At 35.2% G+C, this 24,572-nt stretch overlaps 5 protein-coding genes across 7 annotated transcripts; 2 read left to right on the plus strand and 3 right to left on the minus strand.

The window, feature by feature from the left end:
- The first annotated feature begins 1,726 nt into the window (after positions 1–1,726).
- Positions 1,727–6,151, plus strand: LOC110426284 (putative mediator of RNA polymerase II transcription subunit 26c). 2 transcript variants are annotated; one of them, XM_021441477.2, is made up of 9 exons: positions 1,727–2,679; positions 2,767–2,835; positions 2,933–3,015; positions 3,133–3,206; positions 3,332–3,378; positions 3,476–3,509; positions 3,618–3,739; positions 4,083–4,176; positions 4,278–6,151. In XM_021441477.2, the coding sequence occupies exons 1-9, from the start codon at positions 2,299–2,301 to the stop codon at positions 4,385–4,387; spliced, it is 1,014 nt and encodes a 337-aa protein (XP_021297152.1). In that variant the 5' UTR covers positions 1,727–2,298; the 3' UTR covers positions 4,388–6,151. The 2 variants fall into 2 exon arrangements, with proteins under 2 accessions (XP_021297152.1, XP_021297150.1); XM_021441475.2 differs by having other exon boundaries at positions 1,730–2,679; positions 3,329–3,378.
- A 1,921-nt stretch (positions 6,152–8,072) lies between these two features.
- Positions 8,073–12,316, minus strand: SKIP5 (SKP1/ASK-interacting protein 5). Of its 2 annotated transcripts, none has more exons than XM_089785257.1 (5): positions 11,975–12,316; positions 10,490–10,634; positions 10,325–10,403; positions 9,299–9,366; positions 8,073–8,754 (listed from the first exon to the last, which is right to left on the minus strand). In XM_089785257.1, the coding sequence occupies exons 1-5, from the start codon at positions 12,126–12,128 to the stop codon at positions 8,370–8,372; spliced, it is 831 nt and encodes a 276-aa protein (XP_089641383.1). In that variant the 5' UTR covers positions 12,129–12,316; the 3' UTR covers positions 8,073–8,369. The 2 variants fall into 2 exon arrangements, with proteins under 2 accessions (XP_089641383.1, XP_021297153.1); XM_021441478.2 differs by having other exon boundaries at positions 8,073–8,718; positions 9,308–9,366; positions 11,975–12,314.
- A 262-nt stretch (positions 12,317–12,578) lies between these two features.
- Positions 12,579–18,158, plus strand: RPB5E (RNA polymerase II fifth largest subunit, E). The gene is made up of 4 exons (XM_021441514.1): positions 12,579–12,891; positions 15,159–15,332; positions 17,226–17,339; positions 17,726–18,158. Exons 1-4 carry the CDS (start codon positions 12,598–12,600, stop codon positions 17,849–17,851), a joined length of 708 nt encoding a protein of 235 aa, XP_021297189.1. The 5' UTR covers positions 12,579–12,597; the 3' UTR covers positions 17,852–18,158.
- A 2,039-nt stretch (positions 18,159–20,197) lies between these two features.
- Positions 20,198–23,080, minus strand: LOC110426383 (receptor-like protein 53). Its single transcript, XM_089785296.1, has one exon. The coding sequence runs from the start codon at positions 21,296–21,298 to the stop codon at positions 20,198–20,200; it is 1,101 nt and encodes a 366-aa protein (XP_089641422.1). The 5' UTR covers positions 21,299–23,080.
- LOC149526552 (receptor-like protein 7) lies at positions 21,338–23,122 on the minus strand. Its single transcript, XM_089785298.1, has one exon. It carries the CDS (start codon positions 23,120–23,122, stop codon positions 21,338–21,340), a length of 1,785 nt encoding a protein of 594 aa, XP_089641424.1.
- Between the last annotated feature and the right edge of the window lie 1,450 nt (positions 23,123–24,572).

Here is a 24,572-nt window from a genome sequence, read left to right on the forward strand (position 1 = left end):
ATTTCATATAATATTAAATTACACAATAAAAGATAAATTTTTTCTTATCTTATAAAATTTGATATATATATAGTATGATGATTTTTATAATTACTTTTTAACTACTCTCATGCAAAACCCTAAGAACTATTTTCGTAAAATTAAAACAAATTGAATAAATTATAAAATTTTCTATGATAAATATATATTTATATTTATTTAGTGGAGACACGTAGTTATTCTTTTGAACAAAATGAATGAATGAAATTGGCATTTAACGAGAGCAACCCAATCTAAAGCACTTAGCTCATAGAATCTGATCTCATTCTTTTATTTTTTTATTTTATTTTTTATTTAATTATTTATTTTTAAGGGCGAAAAATGGGGGGCATTATTTACAGAATTACATCATCACGCGCAAAATCCTTGGTGGATGCGGGACCAAAATCTTCCCTCCATTCACGATTCTGTCTCCCAATCTCTTCAAAAATATCATCTCACTGTACTCAACCAAACTAATGCCATATAAGGTAATGTCAGTAATCTTATTTTAAATACTGGGGTATATATATAATTACTCATTTTTCGAAATTAAAATTATCTGTAAAATTTTAAATATTTAAGGAACAGTTTAAGTAAAAAAAAATCATAATTGGAGTTACTTGTTATTAATGATCATTAAAAGTTAAACTAGGTTAATGGTTGGATTAAGGTTTCGTTTGGCATTACAATTGTGATCAAAAAAACTTAGGGTTGAGAAAATGTGAAAATTTATGATTTAAGTTTTTCTTTTTGAATATTTGATGTTATTATGAAAAGATGTTATGAAAAGTAATATTGAAAAATAAAGAATAAGTTATTTTCAATGATATGTAAGTAATTTAGTATTAAGATAAATAAAAAATAAATTATTGTGAAATTTAAGTTTAAAAATTTATATAAAAATAACATTTTTAGATTTTCTTTAAAAAAAAATAAATTACTTCAAGATAGACAATTAATTAATTTATAATTTTGTCATATTTCAAAATAATAATAAGTATTCAATAATTTTTTCTATAAATCATAAGTTGTAAACTATAAAGATGATTTTTGTAATTTGATTTAAAAATTAATTTCAAAAAGAGTTTTAATCCAAATTGCGATGTATTCAACATTACTTGACTATTAAAAATTAGCCAAATATAAATGTCAAATGATACCTAAACCGATTAGGTCACTAAACTTAAAAGGAAATCAAGTTTTACATCGAATGAAATTTGTTAACGAATTTTATTAAGATTGATCAAAATTATGAAATTTTCACCAATTTTTGTTCAACTCTAGTAGAGATCAAATCAATCATTTCAGTCTTTATCTCTATTCAAAATTTTCTTAAACCGAAACTTAATAAATGTGAGCAATAAAATCTAAAATATAAAAAGAAAGTCCAATCTTCCAAATTGTTAGTTATGTTACATTAATACTTTAAACATAGTTTTACATAATTTATATATATATATAATTTTTTGAAAAGCTACATAATTTATATAAAAAACTTATATTAAATCAAACTTAACGTAATAATGATCCGATCATCGAGTACAATCTACATTTATAGTAATGTTACTTATATATTTTTAATATGTTTATATAAATATATTAAATAAAGGTTACTTAAAACAATCATCAAGATGACCTAATTCTTTTTGGAAGCAATGAATTATACTTGAGATGAATAAAGTTTAGTAATCATTCAAATGTGTGATTACTTTGATTGAAATACGACTTTGTGATTGTAGCAAAAGAATTACACTAATATGACATTTTCCGCCAAATAAAGAAAACCATCGTCATTTCATTTGAAAAAAAATCTCTTTCTCGCTCTGTTCATCTCCCAAATCACAACAAGCCAAACAAAACCTGAAGAGAAAAGGAAGTCTTTGAGAGAAAGAGACCACCAACAGAGCCTTTGCTCAACCCACAACCAAAAGCCAAACAGTTTTCTGAAAGGGAAAAATATATAATATTAAAAAATCCCAGAAAATTGAGCTCCATTTTGGTATATTCCACCCCAAAAATCCAATTCCATTAACAAACTCAAAACCATCAAACTTTCTTCAGAAAACCAACGAAAGGAAAACCAAAAACCCATATCAGCTTTGACTTCAAAGTATTGTTTTTTGTATTGTCAGTTGAAAGATTTTGCAAAATTCAAGCCTTGGGTCTTTTTGTTTTCAATCAGATCTGATTATGTTGAAGTTGCAATCTTGATTTGACCCCCCTGGAAGCAGGCCTTGGGAAATTGCAATAAAATAATCAGCGTTTTGTTGAATTGTAATGGATTTGGATGATTTCAGATCAGTTCTTGAGACAGCTGGTGTTGATGTGTGGACTTTTATTGATACAGCAATCCTGGTAGCTTCCCTGGATTATGGTCAAGAGTTGAAGCAAAGGAGGGATGGGATTGTGGAGAGGCTTTATGCTAGTTCTATGGTCACTGGATGTAAAAGCTGTGATTTTGGTGAGGGATCAAATGGATATCAAGTGAACAAAGAAGGCAGTCCCAATGAAGGTAAAGGAGGAGAAGGAGGGAGAGAGTCACCTTTTACACCTCAATCGGATAATGGAGATGATGATTTGGACCCCTATGGAGGCTTGTTTGATGATGAACAAAAAAGGGTTCTTGAGATTAAGGAGCGTCTTGAAGAACCTGATCAGGTCTTTGAATCTTTTTGTGATTGTATTGTTGGTTTGATATTTTTGGATTTTGTTTTGAATTTGTGTTTCTTTTTATTGTTTTTACAGCCTGAGGATTCGTTGGTTGATTTGCTTCAAAGCTTGGCAGATATGGATATAACATTCCAAGCCCTCAAGGTAATAATCAGGTGGAGCGGTTTTGTTTGTTTTCTTGTTTTTCAGTTTGTTTTTGTTTGATTCATGACCATTGCCATGTTATGATTTCTATCATCAGGAGACTGATATCGGGAGACATGTGAACAAATTGAGGAAGCATTCATCAAACGACGTTAGGAGATTAGTGAAGCAACTTGTCAGGTTTTAATGAACTTATGGAAATTTACATATATGTTTAAATGTTTTGTTATGGTTTTTTGGTTTGACAGAGCAGTTCAAGGAAAGTCTTTTATATGACTTGGTTCTTTGTTTCTCCAGGAAATGGAAAGAGATTGTAGATGAATGGGTAAGGGTGAATCAACCTGGAGAACTTGAATCTGCTGCACTTATGGGTAAATTATTAAACTGTAACATGAAGAATTTTCTGTTGTTCCTTTTGTGAGAAAATATTTCAAAGGTGAAATGAAGATTGACATGTCATTAACGATAAATGACAAAGAATACTCTCTGCCAGCAGATGGAGATTCACCACAGCAAAAGCTTCCTCAAAATGGTCGTCAACAGGTGAACGAAATTTATTTTTTCATATTTTTTCTTTCCTGTTAAAGTTGGTTGAAAATTCTGTCCTTATTTAACTTTCTAAGATTCTGTTCTCTTATAGGTTCCTGATTTTGCGTACTCTCCAAATCCGCACAGTGAGTACAGAATCTGATGCAAAGTTGGATTTGATCTTTGTTTCTTTCCTTTGTGCATTTAATTAATCAGCCTTCTTTTTTGTTGCTTTTTTGGATGACAATTGACAGATGGGAGTTTTGGTTTAGAAAAGAATAATTCAGAACCTGAAAGGAAGCCAAAGCCAATCCCTCCTCCTCGAAAAGATCCTCCACCTAGACCTACTCACTCAACTCCTCCACAAAATGTACAGGTATTAATACATACCAAATTAGAGCCTCTTGTTTTTTTATTATTTTGCTGATGGACATGGAGGTCTGATACCAAATTTAGAAGCACATGTTTTTGAAAAGATTTTTTGCTGCAAAACTGCCGTTTTGACAAATGTCTATAATGTCGAGGCTTATGATTTGTAAGGAATGAGAAGTTGTAGTTCCCCTGCCCACACCGTTGGTCTTAGTGAAAAGGACAAGAAAGGGCAATTCAACTTAAATTAACCATTTTAACCTGGTCCAAAGAATTCAACTTGGCTGCGTTTTTTTGGTATAAGCTTTGTTACTTCTATTTGTTAAATTGCCTTTATGGGGATTTTGTAGAGACAGAGAGAACAAAAGGAAAGCAATTTTGACTCTGAAAGGCTGGCTTCTGCAAGAAAAAGGCTTCAAGCAAATTACAAAGAAGCTGAAAATGGTTTGCTTTCTTCTCTTCTTCTACATTTGGTTTGATCTTGAATCCCTCACTTTGGGTTCATACTAAATGTGATTGCCTGTGGTTTTGTGTGCTTTTTGAAGCCAAAAAGCAAAGAACGATACAAGTGATGGACATTCATGAGCTACCAAAACCCAAGAATGCCTTCTTTGGGAAGAACAAGGGAGGTGGTTCTCAGGGGAGGCACTGGTGATTGGGTGAATGAATTTGGCTTAAAGACGTCCCATCTTAGGTTTTTTGTTTCTATTTTTCTGTTGTGATCATTGTATTAGATAGGAGTACTCTTCATATATTTTATAGGATATCTTTCCATGTTCTTTCTTGGAGATGTACTGAATTATTTATCAATCATCTGAAATTCTTGAGGGCCATGGACATCCATAACCATTCAATTTGGGGATGTACCGTGATTCTTTTGTTGACACATGTTACCCCCCCCCCCCCCCCCCCCCCTTTTACCCCAGATGTGCGATGTTGTTAATTCGTTATATTTGTGAGTTTTCCTGAAAGGTAACTCCTTGTTTTGGAAGTGTGTTAGTGTTTTTTCTTTTTTTCTGTTATTAAATGCTAGCTGGCACTACCTTGAAGAATACTGGGCAAACTCATTATTTAGGATATTGGAGTACTTTGTGGAATACACTTATGAGGATAGTTTACTTTTTGAAAAGTTCTGTACGATAGTCAACCATAAGGATTTTGATTCAATTGGCGGATACCATCCGTCTTGCAAAACATTGTTGGGGTGCACAAAGCAACATTCTTTTGTTCAAAAAATTAATTTCTGCCATCATGGTTATGTTTTGTATAGTTTCCCTATTCCTAGCTAGGATCCTCAGATGGCATGTAGAAAATTTTGGGATTCACTGTGAAAAGAATTATGAAAAATGACATTGGACAGAGAACAGAAAATTACCTAGCTTCCATATTCAGAGGATGTGATTTTTCAACCCTGATGATACTGGAAGTGATGCTCAGATTATGGTTATTGAGAGTGTGACTGATGTTGTGTTTCAGTTTACTGTTAAGTTTTGCTGGTTATATGGTAAGGTTCCTTAAATTTATTGCATCTGTAGAGAGGGGTCAAGGGAACTCTGGGCAGTTCATACAGATCTATAGGAGCTATGGCTCATGCACTTTGGCTGATGATTTTTAGGTTTTATTTTTTTCCAATAGTTGCTTGTACTTCAAAAGGTGCCTGTATCAAGTTTGTTATCACCTGCAGATTCTTTGCAGTCATCCTAGTGCTTTGGTTCCCCTATGTGCAATATACATTTTTTTGAAAGGTAATATCTCTAAGCCATTTCATTTTGTGATACTTCTCTCACTTGAGGCTGTTTATTTATTGGCCAACAACTCTCACTCGAAGCTGAGTGCTTAGCAAAACATGACTCCCTTCCCCACCCACAAACTCCAAACCTCCTTCCCCCAAGCAAAAAAACAATAAAGAAAAGAAGAAAGATTAAATTTTCCTCTGTCTGTCTCTCTTTCTCTCTAAGATGATGTTAACTAATTTTCTTGTCAATTTTGCTTGCAGGTGGTGTGAATCAAATGGTCATCTGTCTCTTATGCTTTAAGTAGAGCAAGAGTAATAAGGCTCTCTTTATATCTTGATCAAGTGATTAATTGCACTTCAACCTTTGTGCAATGACCACAACTGCCAGAGAAAGCAAATTTGAGCATATTATGCCAGTTGGTGGATGTAATTGATTGAATTCTGCTGCTAATGGGTACTTTTATGACGACATTGAAAGATATTTTAATCAATTCTAGGTTTGTTTTAAAGTAGCAGTTTAACACTATATATGTCTTAAACTAAAGTTGCTTGAGTGAGATTTGTTGGGGGAACTGTGGTTGAGATCCATGATCTATAGCTGTTGTAAACTTAGAATGCATAAAAATGTTGAAAATCTTGAACTTGATTTTGTTGCTACATGAATTCTGGATCTTCTTTTATGTCTCCCTTCTGGTTTTGATAAGTGCTAGTTACACTGAACTGGTGCTTTTGCTCCAACGAATTCAAAGTTCTACTACAATATTAAGTGCTCATGTTCTTAAACTTTTATGAGAAATATTGCTCAATATTTTTTCCTTCTGTTTTGTGTTTTTCTCTCTCTTTCCTACAAATTTATTTTTTACATACTAACATGGCTATAAATCTATTTTTCTTGTGTTGACAAGTATATATGTGTTTGCCGATCTCTTTATTAGCAAGCGTAGTCTCCCACAAATTTTTGCAGGTCTTCTTTGTCGATCTCAACCAGTATATGTGGCATGCCATTACCACATTACCTCTGTCCTTTGAATCTTAGAATTTAATGAGGGTAAGCTTTTAAGGATGAGCTTGAAGCGTAAAAGATTCATTGATGATGATGCAAAGGTTGTTCCACATCATTTGGTGAGAGCTACAATGCCACATTCATAAGGTCAATGACTAAAAATGGTAATCTTGGTCACTGCAATGCTTGAGTTGAACTGTATTTAGATGGTGTTAATCCTTACTAATGCATTTTATCTATGATTCCAGATATTATGAACTTTTGAATTTCTTATAGTTCTTGCTTGTCTCCACTTGTTAACTCATATTTGGTCTACATGACAATTAATACTCCAAAGATCCCTCCAATCCTTAAAAGGCTTATTGAATGAGTTGTGTTCCATCTTAGTTGCTGGATTTGAAGAGTTCTCTGTTCTCAGATTGCATGTATTTTATATGTGTCACAGGTTTCTTCCTTGCTGTTGTTCAACATTTGATTGCCTTCCACCAAACCTTGTTTGTCCTTTTGACTATGCTGACAAGTAAGCTTAGAGACATGATGGAACTTGGAAGGTCCAGATTTCTGTGCCTTATGTTCTTCAAAATGCATTGAGTTTTTGGTGTTGTTTGTCACCATATTTGTCTGTAAACTTACTAGATGAATGATAGCTTTTTCAACATTATGGAGTACTAGTGCCAAATCCATGATATGATGCAGGAATGTAAGGCATGGTTCTGCTTCAAACCTTATTTATTTCACATTTATTTTACCGAAAGAGAAAAAGATATCATGTATTTAGCTTTCCGGGCGTTAGAAATGCTATCCAACTCTACTTTTCTTGTTCCTAGCTTTTCTGGGTTTGCAGTTGCTAAATCCCTTCTTGTTTCACAGCAGTGTGCTGACAACAGATTGTTATCCTGCTTACATTTGCCTATTGTCAAGACTGCTTTGCTGCATTTCAACATGAGACCAGCATCAGGGAATTAATGAAGTATGTATCATGTATATAACATGTTACAAACCCATTAGCAGCGAACAGTAAATTCTTCTGCTTAGCTTCAAAGATGGTCTGATCCCGAAGAGTTGTTAGAGAGCTTGGTCGAATTTGTCCAGTGCTAAACTTTTGGATATTTTAGGAAAGCTTAGTGGCATTCTAGTTGGAGACATTGAATTCAAGTAGAGATAATGGAATTGTGTTTAACATCATTATTGCTGGAAGGGGCTCCAGGAAGAAAGTGCTAAACACGGTTATGGTTGTAGAATCGACTGTGACAAAGTTTGAGAAGAAACAGTCAATTTTTTATGATTTAAGAGTTATAATTCAAGTGCCCTTCAGTGTTGAACTCCACATGCAAAAGGGCCCCACTTGTAACAGGTAAGGAATGGCCAGAATCAACCCCAATATCAAATAATCTCCATAACCCATGATCTTGCAGCTTTTCGGATGAGTGGGAAAAGAGTACTGTGCTCCGAGATAGAAATTCCTTCAAATCTTATCCTCATGACAGCAAATTGCTAACTGAACACATTTTATCCACAAGTTTTGAATCAACCAGCATTAGCAAGAAAAATACACCTTTTCCTCCAATATGTGGTAAACTAGCTTAAGAAAGAAAAATCTCATACAAAAAAACTAATAAGGCAGCTGGAACCTCTTCATGGGGATGCCATAAATGTTCCATTCCAAATATATAATGTTTGAATGCTACATAAGTTTACTTAGCTGGAGGACTCAATGGACCATACATATTAAAACAAGTAACATAGAATGACCTTGGCAACAGCATGTTGCAGAATGACCATCAACTTACATTAGATTTAATTCTACAGATATTGAACAAGAACCAACATTCAGGGCTAAATTGAAGCCCTAATTGGAAAAATGTGAGAGACTTGACAAAGGATGATGATAAAATCTTATTATTTACCATCAACATCAAACCAGAAATAGAGAGAAGTTCGAGCATAAATGACCCGAACTCGCTGCAGTGCTAGGTCTCCACTGGTCAAAACAGCCTTCGCGCCTCCTTCAATCCGAGTGTGAGAAACAGAAACGCTATCACCACGATGGCTCTTCAAATTAGAAGGGAACACCTCGCTACCAGCTGTACTCACAATAGGGCATGATAGATAGTCCAATGGGTTTGATTCACACTGAAGTATGCATTCATCTATAATTAGCCTTCCGCTCCTATGAAGCAAGCAGCATCCTAGCTCCGCCTTTACTGTTAAGTTTGTCAGCTTGCAGGTGGAAAGAAACTCCAATGCACTGCTCCACAAAAATGAACAGAGCATACCAACCGTTGTTTCTTTTGGTTAAAAAAAAAAAGAAGGTAGTGGCGATCCAATGGGGGCCACCTCCAACTGTTGGATACTAATATTCTTTCATAGCAGCTTGACATGCAATCTATTCTTTTGGTTTTATCATAAATCTCGATAAAAGAGTTTCAAGCCAATCATAGGCATATCCCTATTCATAAAATATGGTTTTATAGGTAAAAATACCATCAAGAACATCAACCAAGTAAAAAAGATTAGTGACAGAATGATCTTGGACTCATTCCACCTTAGAACATTTTCATTAAGAAAAATAAAGAAAAGAAAACGAAGAATCTTTATGAGCAGAGGAATCATCTGACCATGTTCGAATTTAGTAAAATAAACAAGGTGTCTCATGTGAAAAAAACCACTGTATGTGCACTACTTAGGAACAACTATGGTCCTTTAATCATGTGGCTGCTGAAATCCAACAATATGGAGGTGGCTCCTCACAGCATTTCTAGAGAGAAACATAGAGAAACCTCTAAAATAATCACCATAAAAAGTATGAGGCAAAACATAGTAGAAATTTTCCAAACCTGTCTGAACCTCGCAAACAGAGGAGAGTTGTCTCATCAGGAAGCTCACCTCCACCAATCTGAACAAAGCAAGTTGAGATAGAAGTGGAGGAAAAAAAAAAAAAGAAACTTTTGCTGCAATAATCAATAAAAGTTTAATCTTCTTTCTCCATACATGGCCTTGACCTCCTTACCAGGACACAATTACATAGTGCCAAGATGGGAACAGACAGGGACCTTTAAGAGAATCATGTTCTAGAGCTCATTAGGAATGGCTCGAAAAATTTTGGGCAAATGAAACTTAATGGAGTCTGGATATGGGTAGTAATAGGCTGAAAGCCATCCATGTTGGGACATCTACAGTAGAAGTACACACCAAAAGTCCCCTAATGGCAAATAGTGAGAAGAGGTTATGATTCTGTGCAAATCAAGGATTAAAAGAGGGTAGGTAGCAGTGGGTTGAAGGTTGCCACAGCCCAAGAATTAAATAAGCTGCCATTGATAAAATGTAATTCTAACTCATCTCAGGCAAAATGACCAAAATTTAATTACAGGGTTCTAGGCCTATATATTACCATATCAATATCTTTTGATAGCAACATATGTCTATATTGAGTTCGACCCTTCAGGTGTTCATATATTTTATAACAAAATATTTGGCATATAACTTGTCTTTAATTGTATATAAAATAACACCTATTTTACAAAATAATATCATATGCATTAAATAAGATTATAAGTATACCAACAAAAAGTAATAACTACAGAGGGACTAACACAAAAACAAGAGAATCAAATTAACATATCTCATTTCTCAAATACAATGGTAATGCATTCAAAAATATAGGTGACACCACATATTGGGATAGCATTCAAAGACAAAGCTTATGGAAGTTCCCTCCAAAGGTAGATCATATACTGGCTGGCCATATGAAGACAACTATTCTCATAAATTCATATTTCAAATTTCAAAGGGTAAATATGTAGCAAGCAAATAACTCATTCACAAACAACATTCCCAAAACCCTAAGGACATACCAGGCATAGTGGTTTTCTAATCTGAATATTAGAGACAAGATGACTGCCGCCAGCTGCAATTAAAATAGTGTCGCCAGGTCTAAAAGGAAAAAATTAATGATTTGACTTCAGTAATCCACCCATATGATCCCAGAACCACAAGTAGCAAAATGTAGTTCTACATACCTGGCTGCAGATACAGCTTCTTCAATGTTAGGGAAAACACCGGGTTCGGAGAAATCCTTCACAGATCTGTCAACTCGCAGCCACAATTGAGGGTGACATGCCAAATAATGCCATCTGTGGCAAACGAGGGCGGTGTTATACCGATCTGCAACTCAATAGCAATATGTGAAAGAGATCATACATTATAATGTGATAAAAGCATCAGGAATGAACATGCCTACTACAAGATTTTAAATTACTACAACATGACACTTCCAAGACCAAATTGGAAACTGATTAGCCCTCAAAATGCAAATACAAGGAACAAGATACAATATGACTGCAATTACAAAGCAATTTACTTGAATGCTTTCTGTTCTGACATTTTACCTCTGTAGAATTAAGTCCTCATGTGAAACCACTAAATATCACACCATTAGCACCAGAGAACCAAAGATACGAGCATACCCACCAATTGGCTTGCATTGAATGAAAAAAATCTTGCAAAGACAACACATAAAAGCCCCATCAAAGCCATCATCTTTCTGTCCTACCCAGGTAAAGTATTTTTGGCATCCACTTTTTTAATAAGGAGTGAAAGCCCCAAACATAAGGGAAAATGTGTATGAAATGCAGCAAGAAGAAAAAAAAGAAAATATATGTTACTCCATGAATTGCACGAGAAATAGCTAAGTTCAATTTTAGAATGGCATTGGTAAGTCAAATATACTGAGTGATTCATCATGGAATTGTACATAAACACAAATACTGCACAAAATGCACCGATTTCATGGAAAGGGGATGAAAATTTCGGATTCCAAATTGTTGGTTTTGTGAATATTTACATCATTCTGAATCTGACAATCCAAACTTCAGGCATTTGGTATTTAAAAAAAAAAAAAAATGTAACCGAAATCTTGAAGGACAAACAAGGTGAAATTGTTGTGCTGAATTAATCCGGCCAATAAAGACATCAATTTGCAAACCCCAATTCATATTCCTTAAAGAATAACAACAAGAACTATCTCAATTAAGTACATCATGGATACTTCTTACTTCAACAAAAGACTCACACAAACATCAACAAAGTCAATTGCCCAATAATAAAACCTAAACTAACTAGAATTAACATTCAGTCCACCTCCTATAAAGCTAAAAATAACAATTTTTTTTGACAAGCAGCTAAAAATAACAAATGAGTGAAAAAATAAAACAGAAATTCCTTAACACCCAAATGGCAAGTAAAACATTAAAATAAATACAACAAAGCCAATTGCCCAGTAATTATACCTAAAATAACTACAATTGACCTTATGCCAACTTCCTATAAAACCAATACCAATAAATTTAGTGAAAAATAACAAATTTCTAAATACCCAGATGAAAAAAAATACATAACCGAAACGAAATGAAAAATCTTAGCTGCAAAAGAACCAAACTTTACACAGATCCATGAAATGAACAATATTCATAAAGAAATTGGTTTTCTTTAAAAAAAAAACCAACCTGGAATGGGAGATAAGAAGCTGAAGATATGCATAAGGCAACCATCATCAAGACTATTAATAGGAGCAAAAGAAGAAGAAGAAGAAATCTTTTCATTTTTGTTGCTTCTTTTCATCTTTCTTGACCTTCTCCCCTCTTGCTCCTCCACCTCCATACCCGCTTTGGATAGTAAACACAATTTGTTTCCTGGGATTTATTTCTTATTAAAGAAAGAAATGGCAGAAGAAAAGAAAAACAAAGAGATTGTCTTCTTTCCGAAGATATTGACAGCCTGACGATGCAGTGTTAGCGAACAAAAATCCGACACGACAGGATAACTAAGTCGGCCCAAGACCGAAACTTGGACAAAGATTTCATGGTCTTGAGCCCAACTCTAATAGCAATTCGTAGGGAGTGTCCGTTCATCCACGTGTCCATAACAAAAGAGCCACAGTACTCTGAGGAGAAAAGCACTTTATCACCCAAAACAATCTCTACCGTCCAAATTCATCTCTGTCTCACCCAAATCAACGCTCTAAATTCTTTCTGCAATAACGGATTGCAAAGCTACGTTCTTTTAAGGACCCAGACGTCCATCGCCATTTGCCACTACCTCACTCTCCAGCAACCAAAAAGACGCAAACATGGCAACCAATTTCGCCAACCGCGGCGAGGTTTTCGGTCACGGCGGCAACGACGGCGGAGCTGACGGCCCTCAGCCGTGCATCAAAAGCATGGTGGACCAAGGCAGTGTGGAGAGCCATAGGTTTTTCTTGGCACGCAAGACTGCTTGGGAAATGCTCAAAGACCGAGGCTATAATGTGGCTGACTCGGAGTTAACTAGATCAATCACTGAGTTCCGTTCCGTTTTTGGAGACCAACCTGACCTTGAACGTCTCCATATATCTGTTTCCCTGCGTTCCAACCCTTCCAAAAAGGTAAGCATTTTGAGACCTTTTTTATAAAGTGTTTGTTTCCTGGGAAAATGCTGGAGTTTTTGGTCATAGTTTTTCCTTTTTTCAATTCAAAGTAACAGAAAATGTGATTGAAAGGAAATACTTCTTTTTGTTTCTTAAGAAAAAAGGTTTTTTTTCTTCATATATACATATAAATAAGAGTTTGTTTGTTTGCATATATATGTTTTTATGCATGTACATATGCATATTTACATATTTCTATGTATGCATATCTGTTGGTCGGTATGTGCATGTATACCTGTATGTATGTATGTGTGTGCTCATGTAAATGCATACGTATATGGCTGTTGAGTAACTTTAGGATATGTATGTAAGTATGTAAGAATGCATGTATGCATATTTATGGATGATATATGTATTTATCTGAGTATGTGTATGTATGTTAGCATGTATATGTATATATGTGTCAAGGTGATGGCTGTTGTAATGTTGTTTCAGTTTCTTAGCAATGAATTGTTTGGATGGTGAGAAAATGGAGGAAATTAAAGTAAGGGCAAAGGTTCTCTTTTGCTTTTGTATTTTGGGTAATGAAAGCTTTATTGATGTACTATACTGACATATTCGTACCTAAATACATATAAACAAGATCCTTCTTTATTGATATAAATTGCTTGAAATAGAAGTTTTGTCTTTTTTAGCACTCTTTTGTTTTTCTTTTACCCTTTTTTGGTAGCCTGTTAAGAGTACAGAAGAAAAGCATTTGCCTTTTAGTTTGCTTTTGGTATGTCAGTTCTTAAATGGCAACTGTTTGCATATTCTTTTGATTATATTATATTTTACTTACCTGTGTTGAATTCAAAATCCAGTGAACTTGCAATGTACTTCTACTGTATTGGTGAGTATATATACATGGCAGAAAATATAAACATTAATAAGCAAATATAGTGTATTTTCCTTGATGTTTTTCACTTTACAAAGGAAAAAATGGAAATCTTAGCCAAAAGAGAAAGGTAACATCTGCTGATCTTTTTTTATTTTTTATTTTAATCCTCTGGTTGGTTATCTATTTGTTTTAGGACTGCATGTCCATGCCAATGTTCTTCTTATAACAGGGGAGGAAAATTTTGAAAAATGTTTATGTGAATGCTATGCTCTAATTCGTTTGGTTTCTGAAAATTGAAAAACTCAACTGAAACAAGTTTTAACTGCATTAGGTTGAGCAGCACTGTTGTATGGCTTTATTATTCCGTATTTGAAATTGTCAAGCAGATTGAGATGGTGAAGGAGTTCCATTCATGCTCAGTTTTGGTCTATTCATGTCTTTATTTGGCCTGAGTTGTTCTATAATCAAATAGGTTATTAGTGCAGTACTGCAAATACATGTTTAATAGCTAACAATGAAACTCTTAATATTCATGAAGTTTTGGACAGCAGTTAGCCTATTTATAAGCCTACTTTAAAATTAGCCAACTGTTGGATTGTGAAAACATATACAATTTCTTGGTGTAGTTGTACATTCTAGTTCTTTTGTTTTTTCATCCTGTAAAAGTACTCACTTTTTAGTCTAGTCGAGTGATTGCAAATAAACTGATTATTTTCTTACAACAGTTGGATCATTTGATTTATGCTTCACCAAGTGTGAAATGGAATCTTAGGATGGTTTTGATGAATGATGCACATAAGTGAGCTTAGAGTGGCAAAACAGTTCTGAAGGCCAAAATGATCAAGTGCCCTCAATAAAGCCACATGGACTATGATTGTTGATTTCTTCCCTTTCTCCTTTTCTCTTTTTTTTTTTTCTGTTCTTTTCCCATTGTGGTGTTCTCCTCCATCAAGACTGCAAGTCTTGAAGTTTTATTTCCTAGAACCACTCCAAACTAGGATTTAGTAACGAATACATGGATCTGATTGCAAGTATTCAGAGCTAAGAGAAATGCAGAAAGTGATGTTATTGAAACAGGGAGAAATGAAAAGCAGAGAAATTTTCTTAGTGGTCCCATTGAGGTAAGAAGAGGTGCTGCTTCGGAACCGGTATTTATCAAGGATTCTGATTTTGAAGTCATTATGTTTAATGTCCATGTTTAAGAGATAGCTTCTATTGCTTCATCTTAAATGGTTAAACATCTGGGTGTCTATATGTGTGTGCAGCATGTGTTCGCTCTTCATTCTTGTGCTAATTCTGAAGTATTTGTGGACGGCTTTTCTTCAATGCTGCCAAAACCTACCATATGGTATCTTATTTGCGCTCCTCTTGCAGTTGTGTAACATGATATTTAAGTTGTTTGCAGATCCTGGTTGTCTTCATGGGAACAAATGATATCAGAAAAGCAACGGTTTGTGCTCTTAAAGGTCAGATTCTCAATGAAAGCTTAAGCGGGCTGATACTGATCCTGCAGAGCAAAATGAACTCCTTTGCTCTAAAAGAACTGAAGAGTTTTCCATTTAAAGTGGAGGTTTTCAAAGTAAGTGAAGTCATATCTTTGCTATTCTTACCTTCAAGAGAAAATTAGTGCTACTATGGCAACCTCCCCGAAAAGTTGTCTTCCTGCTTGCCTGTCTTTTCTTACACTAGCAGTTCATGCCTGCATTATAAATAGTGTGTTAATTGTCCATCTGCCTGCTTATGGACACATATGCATATAAGACGTGGAGAAGAATGAAAACTATGGACATGGTGTAAAAATTTAATCATTTCCTATTTTTCTTGGATTGTTAAATGAAAGACGTGCATGAAAAATTGTTATGCTTAATCATTACCTATTTTCCTGGTAGAGACATCAGACATGTAGATTTTGATGCTTAATATATATATGTTTGCTAAGCATGCCGTTACTGTTTTTTATGCTTGCATGGAAAATTTGTTGACTGACGACTGCTACTATGGTGAGTGCATGTATCTGTGTGACTTAACATTACATCACGATACCCTAGGGAAGAGTGGCATACCTGTAGGCTGTGGCTGAGCAATCTACTTGGCTCTAAATTATTAGTTTGAAATAGGTCTTACATAAGCATTATTTTGCAAATTTTCATTAAGTATTTTGAACTGTAGTAAATATAGTAGTTAAACTCTGGTTAAGCAACTATGCTTTGGTGGTCAAGGTTTTCTAGCAGTTAGCTAGTTATTCATTGCTCTTATACCATATGTCAGCCCGATGTTATCATCTGATCATATTCATATGTAAACTTCTCCAATTTACTTCTTGTTGTTATGCCAATATTGCCATGTAAACTTGCATAGTTATTTAGCCATTGCACACTGCCTGTGTGAGTTTAAGAATATAATCCCATTTTTTTGGATTCTACTTTAAAGAGAAATTACTACAGCCCTAGTAATACTTTTCCCTCAAAAATCTTTCTGCTGGGCTCTCTTTTCTTACTATAGTAGGTTCATGTCTAGGTTAACAGTAACTTGTAACTTTGTGCTCTTTTAGCTTATGGGTTGCACGCACAAAAAATAAAGAGATGAATGAAAATGTTTAATCATTACTATTTTTAAGTGGGCAGTGAGTGGGGGTAATTGATCACAATAGATTACAACAAAGCTAAATCAGCTTTTAGCAGGAACTGTTTTCCTATGGATGTGCAGGACATTCTCGATTACGATAGTGAAATCACTAAGTTGCACAGATTTTAGATTAACTGCAGTACCTGAATCAGTTCTGGAAATATTGTCTAAATGTTTGACAGTATTTATTAACCATGGTAATATTGACTCAAACTGTTTGCCAGCAGGGCGGGGTATTTGTTTTTCTTTTTTTTTTAATATTTTATATCCTTTTCTTTTTCACTTATGATTTGATTAGTGCAATCAATGCTGAGTTTGCATTTACTTGTTCTAGAACATGATGTCTTTTATTGGTGACCTTGCTTAAATAAAGCCATTTTAACTTTTAAATGTCTTGATCCTATTGGTTGTTAGCAAATGTTGAAGCACTTTGTGACCCTTTGTGGATCATTGGAGAGAATTTTGTGAGATCGTGAATGTTATAGCAAAGAGAATTTTTCTTTTGGCATGTTTAATCTAATTTCTCCATAACCCACATGTGTAATAAGCCTATCTTTACCTTTCCTCTTGTGCATGCAATGGAGTGGGGGGCAGAAACAGCTGTACAAAGTCAAATGTGGCAGCATTACCTCGAAGTCTTAGATCATAATGGTGCATCGTATTTTCTGGATTAAGCTAACTAAGGCATGAATGACTCTTTTCATTTTAATGTTCTGTGGCTGATACATGCTTTCATGCCTTCTTTCTATTGAAAAAGAAAAGAGAAATTAAAAGGCACTTCTCTGCTTCCGGATAAAAGTGGTTCCCCACTTTAGGTTCCTGACGTTATGGCTTACTTTATCTTCAGATTGCTGACCTGTATGTTAATATAACAAAGCACTTCTTGATGCCAAAGCATGAGGTGCTGACTGCTGAAGAAAAACAAAAGTTGCTGAAGAAGTACCAGTTGGAAGATAAGCACGTAATCATTGTTAACTTCTTAGACTGCAGTTGAATAGATGGAGGAACATGTTTTCTTCTTGATGCTCTTACCGTGGAACATTGATTATCTTATTTGCAAGTCCAACTAGGTCTTATAAAATGGTAGATGCAACGTTCTTTGTCTGATATCTTCATCTTTTCAGAAATTGCTAGTGATCTATCTTGAGCTATTAGCAATGGATGGATGTAAATTTCACACACTAATTTCGACTTAACTAGTACTTTGCCCGTTGCCATCCCATGAGATGTTTTTTCAACCTTACTGTTGCTGATACTACCTCATTACACAACCAAGTTATTGTTACTGGATAGATCAAACTATATGTTGTGTACTTAATTTCTTTTCTGTAATTCTTAAATTTTCAGCTGCCCCAGATGCTACAAACTGACCCAATTGCTCGATACTATGGGCTGGAGAAGGGACAAGTGGTGAAGGTTACTTACAGTGAGGAATTTGTTCAATTCCATGAACAATACCGCTGTGTTGTTTGATGCTAATCTTTGTTTATTAACCCTCTTAAAGTGATACCATTATGGAAAACTGAGTCACACTTTCTGTAAGTCGTTTAGCTGTAGTCTGTGTAAGTTGCAGAAGTTGACTATGACATCTATGCATGTATTTAATCTTTTGGCTTGTCTAGCTGACATTTTGGTTCTGGCAGATTGGTCTTTGCCATTGTTATCGACCCCTCCCCATCAATTTCATTGTTGCATTACTGATTTTTTTTTTTTCTGTGGCATTACATTCTTGAATGTTAAAGGTGATCATGATGCTAATCAATCATCTCCTACATCTAAACTTAGCAACTTTAACTATAAATCTTTCATTCATACTTGACATTCAATCTCTAACATATCTAGGGGTCTCTTTATATAACTAGCTGCTACTAGCCTTCTGCATGGCTCCATCAATTGAACTTCACATTTTCTTTTAGGTAACCCAACCAGTTGCTTTTCTTTCTGATGTTTTTGTATCCTTTTTGCTGTTTCATCTATAGGGGTTGTCAGAAACTTTTTCTAGTCATAAACCTGTAATGTATGTGATAAACAGATACCGAGATCTACCAAGGTTAGCGAGTTTGTTTTACCTAGGCAAGTGGTCTGGGATATTGAAAAGGTAAGAGCTTGTTTTCCGCCTTTTGAAAGCTCACTCATAATGACACTGCCATTAACTCTTAGGCATCCACGAGACAGGTTGGTTTGGCCAAATAGTAAGGATGGTGAGTATACGGTAAAGCTGGGATGCATTATTAGATTGTGGAGATTATTGTGCCAGTTCATCTTTGTGTCCACTCAAAGATTGGAAGAAATTCTGGTGTCTTGACATCCCAAAAAAATCCAGCTTTTCGTATGGAGGATATTACAAGGATGTCTTCCAACATGTACTGCTTTAATAAGATGAAATGTTGTGATTAAGTCTTATTGTCCATCGTGTAATTCCACTTTGGAAACAGGCCTCCATGTTCTATGTGATTGCTTTTTTGCGAAGGCAGTGTGGTTGGCTTTCAAATGGGGTTTCCCAGATAATGCTCACTTGTACTCTTCTCCCAGGGACTGGATTCTTATGTTGCTGCAAACATTAGATAAAACTAATATGGAGGAGATATGTTTTGTCATGTGGGCTATTTGGAAGGGACGCAAGTCTGTTATCTTTGAGAATGAGAGTGTAAATCCAATCCACACTCTTCAGCTGGGGATGGATAATGTTTCATCAACTATAAAAGTGTGAAGCTAGCAGAAAATCGGCAACCCATATCATCTGTAGTGGAGGATTCTCGACGGAGGCAACCTTTGGTTACCAAATTGAATTGTGATGCTGCTATCTTTGGTCAGAATGGAGAAGTTTTTGCAGGTGCAGGTTTTGTGGTTCGAAATTCAAATGGAGATTTGGTACTTGCCGATGGAGTGAAGATGCAGTCAATTACAAATGTTGCGGAAGCAGAGTTGAGAGCATTACATTGAGCTTTGATGATGTGTAAACAAGAAGGTCTGCCGTTGAATGATGTTCAAATAGATTGTATGCAGGTGGTAGGTTGGATAAAAGGCAGAACCTTTAATATTGGTATGGGGCACATTGTAGAGGATTGTTGTTCACTATTACTTCAACTCAAATCCTCTTCGTTTTGTCATAGTAAAAGGGATACCAATATGGGTTACTCATGCTATTGCTCAGTCTATAAAAGATTCTGGGTTGGATCAATGTCTTTGGTGAGAGGATTCGTTTGTACTTGTAGTAACTAAACAAGTGCTGCACAGGGAAGAATGAATTAGGAAAAAACTTAGAAGTATGGTAAAAGGGTACTCTTTTTTCTTCTCATGGATTTATCCCAATGGGTATTCCACGAGTAGGTTTTTTTAATGAGGCTCCTGTCCATACAGCAGGATACGTTCTATACTTTGTTGTGCAAATTGATACAGTCTCTGTTATATCCTTTTGATATGGAATGAAATTTCCTATTTCCAAAAAAAAAAAAAGGCATGAATTTGCTAATCCATTTCAGATTTGTTTATTATGTTAATTAATCTTTAAGAATTGATGGATAACCATCCAAACAGTTGAATTATTAGTAGCTAATATATGCACCTATCATTGAGTTAAATGCTTTGATGTGGATTTCATATCATTATAGGTTACCATATTTGTATAATTTAGTAAGTTGCAAGAACAAAAAATTGCCAAATGTAATATTATACACAGGTACAAATGACTGCAACAAAGAAAAAGATGTCTATGAAACAACGATCAAGAAATAAGTATAATCAGGAGATTATAACCTAATTTCTTCCTGGAACATATCTGTAGATTTCTTCTTCAGCTTTTTTGCCTTCTGGTACTGTTTACCAATCAACCAAAGTCCGAAGCCATTTTGGTTTACGGGTTACAATCACAAGATATCCAACAGCCACTCCAAATACAAATCCACATCCATACCCCAATAACACAACTTTCCAGCCAAACCCATTTTCAGAATCTGAGTCATTAGATGGTGATGGTGATTCTTGATTTTCATTGCCACTGCAAGCTTTGTTTAATGGAAATCCACATAAGCCTAGGTTCCCTTCGAACGAACCATTTTCAAATGTATTGAATTGATTGCCTTGAGGTATGGGTCCGATGAGTTGATTGTAGGAAAGATTCAAGAAGGAAAGTGATGTCAAGTCTACCATTTGCATTGGAATCTTCCCAACCAGCTTATTAGAGGAGAGATCTAGCCACTCTAGAACAGTCAAATTTCCTATTGATTGGGGTATATGACCATTGAGGTTGTTATGAGAAAGGTTAAGACCTCTAATGGAAATAAGCTTCCCAAAATCTATTGAAATTTCTCCTTTGAACTTGTTATTCGACAGATCAATGCTTGTGAATATTGCTAAGATTTTAGCAAGTTCTCTATCAAATCCTTTAATCGTCACACCCACAGAATAGTCGTAGGTGTAACCAGTGCTACCAATATCTCTCAAGTATTGCAAAGACCCATCATTTCTCCTCTGGTTTCTCATAGACTTCAGATTTGCAATGTACTCGCTTGGTAGAGGACCGGTGAAGTCATTGTTGGAAAGGTCTAGAATTTGCAACTTGGCGAAACAATGAGCTGATTTGCAACCCGGCATGAACCCATGCAATTGATTTGATCGTAAGACAAGAACTTGCAACTCCGGAAGAGTTTCCAACCATTGAGGAAATGTATCATTTATCTTATTGTTACCCAAATCTAACACTTGCATGTATCTACAACCAGCCATTGATGGTGGTAATCTTCCTTCGAATTGATTGCCATTGAAGTTGATATACTTCAACTGACAGTCATTTGAAAATGAAAAGGGAATGATTCCATAAAACTTATTCATTTGCAGATTCAAAACAGAAAGCACTGCGCTGAAGTTTCCAAGGCATTGTGGAATGGTTCCACCCAGGTTGTTACGAGACAGGTCAAGCATGCTGAGGAAACTTGCATTGCAAATTTCAGAAGAAATCCCTCAGCTCAAGCTATTGTTGGAGATTGAAAAGAAAGTTGTCGTGGGAGGAAGCAACGGAAGCTTTCCTTGAAGCAAGTTGGAATGGAGATCAAGAATTTGGATTTGATTCCAAGGGATTTCCTCTAAATATGTGAAGAAGTTGTTTGAAAGGTTTAGATAAGACAAGGAATTTTTCCCTACATTCCCAAACCATTTTGGAATCATGCCATGAATACCATTATTAGAAAGGTCTAATCTGTACAAATTGGTCAAAGCTATTACAAATTTGGGGAAGTCTCTTAGTTTACAAGATGACAGAAACAACATAGAAAGATTAGGTAATGTATAATTGACATCGATGTTGGATTTCACTGACAGGTTGTTACTTGAAAGATCAAGTACTTGAAGGTTTTGGAGCTTTGAGAACATGTCTAACTCCACAATGCCACTCAAATTGTTGGATGCTAAACTGAGAATACTAAGATTCACAAGTTCGAATATCGAATTTGGGATTGGACCTTGGAGTTTATTATTTTCTAAATATATGTGCGCCACTGATTTATGTTGGAATTCTTTGATTTGACCAGTGAAATCATTATGGTGGAGATATAGGTATCGTAAAGGAGAATGGGAGTACAACCAAGTGGGCAAGGTTCCATTAAGGGAGTTGTTAGATAAGTCTAGAAAGGATATTTTATGAAACAGAGACACCTGGTCAGGAATAAAACCCACTAGTTGATTGCGGCTAAGGCTGAGATATTCAAGTTGTGTAAGTTTTGCAAGTGAGAATGAGATATGGCCAGTAAAACCATTAGAAGAAAGATCTAAATAAAAAAGTTGAGATAAGTTGCCCAATGACCTTGGTAGAGATCCAGAAAAGATAGAATCTCTAAGATACAAGTATTGTAAGGAGTCTTGATTGCCAATTGAATCAGGCAATTTTCCAGAGAAAGATGTAGACCAAAGAGTCAAAGACACAAGGGGGCCACTCCAATTGGTCTCTGGAAGATAACCGGAAAGGTGCAAATTATCTGATAAGCTAAGCACTCTGAGGTTTGGTAGGTGAAAAATGTTTTGTGGGAATCTTCCTCGCAAACGACAACTATTAAGGCTAAGAGATATCAAAGAAGAAGATAGGTTCATCAAGGAGCCAGGATCAACAGCTGAAATGTTTACTCCGTCGAGAACAAGTACTCTTACCTTTGTTAGGTTCTGAACAAGTCCTCTGAGAGTGTGTTCTTCAACTTGCAATAGTTCATAGCTACGTACAGTGAGGTCAATTGAAACCAACGTGGACAGTTGGCTAATGCTGGAATATGGGATTTTCCCCGAGAACCCTGAAGAGGAGAGGTTTAGATGGGTTAAACTTGCGAAACCACCAAATTCAGGTGAAATGTTAGAGCCTCTAAAATCATTATAAGCAAGGTTGAGCCGTTGTAGGTGCCGAAGGAGGAAGAGGCTGCTATTTGAAGTGATGGTACCGTAAAGCCAGCTGCAGCTTAGGTCAATGCCTACTACATGACCAGAGGCACTGTCACAGACAATTCCATCCCATCCGCAACAATCTGTGCCTTCCTTCCAAGAGTTTGTCTTGGGGTAGGATTTCGTACCGAACTGATTGCAGAGATAGGTAGAAGCGTTGTTGATGGAAAATGTGCTTTTAAATTGCAACAAAGCGGCACTCTCAAAATCAGAGCACTGTGGTGGCGTTGGTGAAGGAGACAAAGAGAATGAAAAGTTAGCTTGAAAATCCAGGGAAAATAAAAGGAGGCAGAACAGTTGACATAGCCAAAGCAACCGACCCATCTTTCCTTTTTGGAAAATTATACTGTTAAGTAAAGGAGTAATGAGATCGAAGGCATTGCATTGGTGACTATTTATAGTTAAAAGTCAGGCCAAGGCCTTCCAAATTAAGTAATACTAGTAGTGCCATTAGGTATACATTAAGAAAATTATATATATCAATTGTTTAGTATTCTGTCATGCTCTTCCCTTACAACATGATCAAAAGGACTAAATTTTGTATTTGAACGTACGCCATTTGGAATCCTTTTGAATTTGGGTAAATGTTTAATTGTTATATCATTTACTTTTAACTTGTATGATTCAATCGTTTTATTGTGCAAATGAAACATGAAATGATGGTTGAAAATTTGATTGCTCGGCCGACCACTTTAAGTTTATTTCTAGTCTCTAATTGGAGTAACAAATTTTATTAATTTCTTTACCTATAATGAGGGTTGATCTCTTCAAAGCTGCTAGCCTGATGGACAAACTGCATGACTACAAACCTTATGAGTCCATTGAATATCGCAAGACCTCTCTCCACCAATTCCTTCATCGAAAGTTGAACAAATTAGGAAAATTATCTTTATGAATACAAATATAAAATATTTTGTTTGAAACGAATATGCTTTAATGTGTACGATATGTGTTTTGATGAAAGTAGATATTATAGTTTTTTGAATTTGAGTAATTAGAAATATGTTTCATTTTGTCGCCTAGTATGGCTATGTTATGATCCTTCTAATAGGGGTTAATTGTTGGTCGTGTCGACATGTACTTTATGATTAGAGATCGATCTCCAAATCACGCCACTGGTTTCAAAATAGTAGTTTTTATTATGTATGTTTAGCGTAACCAAAGTTGCTTTTGATATATTTATGACCCATGCCACTAAGGTAAATTGTGGATTATACTTATGACCCATGCCATTGGAGTTAATTGCCATGCCATTGAGGTTAATTGTGATTTATGATTATGATCTATGCTACGGGGATTAAATGTGGTTATAGCATGTTACAGAAGACCACTAAAAATATGAAAATTGGTGAAATTATGTTTTGTTTTGTGATATGGAAATGAAATTGGAATAATATAATTTTAAATAAGATTACCTAAATTTTGTTTTGATATTTATATGATTTATGATATTTTGGCTTAAATATTTTGAACATGCTTAATTCAACTGAAGAGATATTAGTTACTTGCTGAGTGGTTGGACTCACGCCTTCTCTCACATTTTCACAAGTTGTGAATTGGTTAGGCATGTAAGAAATTTCGGGAAGTGATGTTTTGTAGGCTAGCATGTGGGTTTGGATTGCTTTAGGATTGTTTAAATGTTATGAACTTTTAGTTATCTTAAATTAGTTATTCAAGTTTTTGTCTTGACTTCTTAATTTTATAGTATTAGAAACTTACTTTTGAACATTGTTGAAATATGTCTTTTTGAATTATGTTGATAGACTTAACTTTA

The sequence above is a fragment of the Theobroma umbraticum genome, unplaced genomic scaffold (assembly GCF_002168275.2).
Source record: "Theobroma umbraticum cultivar Fairchild unplaced genomic scaffold, ASM216827v3 scaffold_55.0, whole genome shotgun sequence".
Lineage (NCBI taxonomy): Eukaryota > Viridiplantae > Streptophyta > Magnoliopsida > Malvales > Malvaceae > Theobroma > Theobroma umbraticum.